This window comes from Balaenoptera acutorostrata, chromosome 9 (genome assembly GCF_949987535.1).
Source record: "Balaenoptera acutorostrata chromosome 9, mBalAcu1.1, whole genome shotgun sequence".
NCBI classification, from domain to species: Eukaryota; Metazoa; Chordata; class Mammalia; order Artiodactyla; family Balaenopteridae; genus Balaenoptera; species Balaenoptera acutorostrata.
The window spans coordinates 112657518-112660264 of NC_080072.1; the positions used below are offsets into that span (position 1 = coordinate 112657518).

At 68.1% G+C, this 2747-nt stretch overlaps 1 protein-coding gene across 1 annotated transcript in view; it reads left to right on the forward strand.

The window, feature by feature from the left end:
- The window catches only part of GLB1L2 (galactosidase beta 1 like 2), a 39212-nt gene extending 38920 nt beyond the window's left edge, over window positions 1-292 (forward strand). Inside the window, exon 19 of the mRNA XM_007185158.3 lies at window positions 64-292. Coding sequence (XP_007185220.2) covers window positions 64-150 — 87 coding nt within the window. The 3' untranslated portion in view covers window positions 151-292. The remainder of the gene's footprint in view (window positions 1-63) is intronic.
- Window positions 293-2747: the final 2455 nt, after the last annotated feature.

Sequence of the window (2747 nt, forward strand, 5' to 3'; positions counted from 1 at the left end):
CTGGCCAGCCCCTTCCGAGTGGGCCCCTGCTCCGGCTCCGAGACAGACTGGCCGTCTCCCCAGGTCATTGTCTTCGAGGAGAAGATGGCGGGTCCGGTGGTACAGTTCACGGAAACGCCCTACCTGGGCCGGCACCAGTACATGAACTGAGCGGCCCCCAGGCCTCCCGGCGGGGCGGCAGCAGGCCCTCCCTACTGACCGCGGGCCGGCCTGCTGCTGCCCCCTCTGTCCCTCCCCTCGGGAGCCAGGCCTTGGCCCTGCCCACGGCTGCAGTTCAGACCCTCCCCTGCAGAACCGGAGAAGCGAGTTGGGGGCGAGGGAGGGCCCCTCCCTGAAGAGCTTCCCGGCTCTGTGGCTGGTGCCCTCCGACTTCGCTGCTCCCGCGGGCGGGATGGAGGGTCTGGCTGGGACTGTCCCCCGTGGGGTGAGTGGGGCACAGCTCCTGGACACTCTGCCCCTCTGAGTGTCCCTGTGGGCCCTGTTCCTGAGCTGGGGGCGCGCCACCACTTGTGCAGGGTGGGGGCACCTGGGCCAGCCTTCTCCGCCATCCAGGGAGGAAGTCGGTCCGGTGGAGGGACCCCGGCCCCCTGCCACCCCACTCGGATCGCCTCTGACGGTCAGGAACGCTGGGCCTTACCTCCCAAGACAGCGTGTTTCCCTCTCATTCCGCGAGGGGCGGCGTCAGCCCGGGAGGAGAGGCAGCTGCTCCGGAGGGTCCAGGAGGCCGCGGGCAGAAGGTGTGGCCGCAGGGGCCTGGGCAGGAGTGTTGGGGTCCCGGGGCCCCCGCCCTGGGCCAGGCGGCGGGGGAGGGGCAGCCTTCCTTCCAGTTGTCCGTCCAGACCCCGGACAAGCCCCCCCGGGATGAGCCCCGGATTTGGGCTCAGGTTCGCTGCCTTGAGTTGCGGTAAAGCCACAGAGTTGCATCCGATCCTCCTTGGTGGTGTTTGTCTTATCCCGCGTGTGCTGGGCACACGGCTGGCCCGGCCGTCGCCGTTCCGGTGTGGTGGGCGGGGTGGGGCCGTGCTGGGTGGCCAGGAGTGGCATGTGCACTGGCCCCGGCGCTGAGTGCGTCTCCCCGGCGACGTCTGGATCCTCCTGCCACAAACGGACGGTCTCCAATCGTAGTCCAAGGGGACGAGCTGATCCCTCCGGGAGTGGGGGGACCGGGTGGGGAACTGCAGGCTGAGAGCCTCCCAGCGGTGCCCTCCTCCCCAGGGCGGGAGCCCGTGCGTGGCTTAGGAGGGGTCTGCACGGGGGCAGTGGTGCGCAGCCCCTGGGCCCAAGAGCGGAGCCGGGTCAAGGGCAGACGGTCACAGGGGGCTGGGCCCGAGGGTCCGGCTGGGGGCAGAGAAGTGGAGCTTACTGAAGCGAGCCTGGTGGACCACGGCTGGGGGGCCCCGTCCCTGATCTCGTCCAAACTCACCAGCTCTTCCTGTGCCGCCTCGAACGGGGAGCCCGGGGCTGAGCGGTGGGAGCGGGCTCTGTGGACGGGGCCAGCCTGGGCGCCGAGCCACCCTGCCTGGCTTATGCCGCGTCCCACGAAGCGCGTGGGGGGCTTCCGCTGGGGAGTGTGCACGGAGCTGGGGTTTGAAAGACGCTTACGGTGACGCTGTCTGTGTGATGAAGAGTCCCCTGGCGTGGCTTTTCCGCACCCACCTGCTCGCAGACGCCTGGCCCTTCCTGGGTGAGGTCCCTGGGCCAACCTGCCTGCCCAGTGACCCCAGCTTCCTGTCCAAGCACCTTGGCAGGGAGTGCCCTCCTCATCACCCCGGCCTCTAAGTGCTGGGCGTCTCAGGCTGCTCCCAGGCTGCCTCTGCCCTCTGCCTTCCCTCGGTGCGGAGGCCTCGCCCACGGGCCTTGGCAGCAGTCTCCACACTCGTTCTCTCCCACGTGCATCCCCGTCGGGGCTCCAGCACCGCCGTCCACTCACCTCCCCTGTGAGTGTAACAAGCACATGACCCCAAACTTACTGTCACATTGTCCCCTGCAGTCTGCCCGGAGCAGTGGACACGGTTCTGTTCTGTCTTGGTTACTCGTGGCTATACTTGTACCTCACGTCCAGCCCATCAGCAAACCCCTGACCCGCGTCCAGAGCCCGCCCGCTGCCCTCTCGTCAGGGCTGCACCTCGTCCGACTCACCGTTGTCTCGGGCCGCCTGCCCGTGTCCTGTTTGTGGGCAACACAGGAAGCGAGCGAGTCTTCTAAAAGGCCGGCTAGACTGGGTCCGTCCTCTGCTCCAAGCCCTCCGACAGCCTCTCTTTCACTCCCTAGCTGCAAGCTTCGCCCTGGTTCCAGAGCAGAGTGTCCGGGCCCCCTGCTCCCATGTGTGACCCACCCCCCGCCCCCAGTCAGCTGCCCTCAGTGGCCTGTTAGCCAAGCGCTCTCCCGCCGGGGGAGCTTCTCTTTCCTGGAGCCAGTCCTCTGCATGTCTGCTCGGAGGCCACCTGGCCAGGGAGGCCTCTCTGACGGCCCAGGTGGGGTGCCAGCACCTCCCCAGCCGCACTCTGCCCCGCTGGCCGCGTCCGTCGCCTTGGAGTGATGACGGCTGTCCGGGGCACCCTGGCTCAGTGCGTCTGTGCCCTCTCCGGAGAAGGCAGCCCCGGGCAGGCAGAGCTTTGGCTTCCGGGGCCCTGTGCTGTGCGGGGAACAAGGCGTGCCCCCCGCCCCAGGCGCCTGATAGTACAGGCTGGACGGTTAAAGGAATGAGGAAAAACAAGGCAGGGCTGAGGAGGATTAGGACTGTTAAA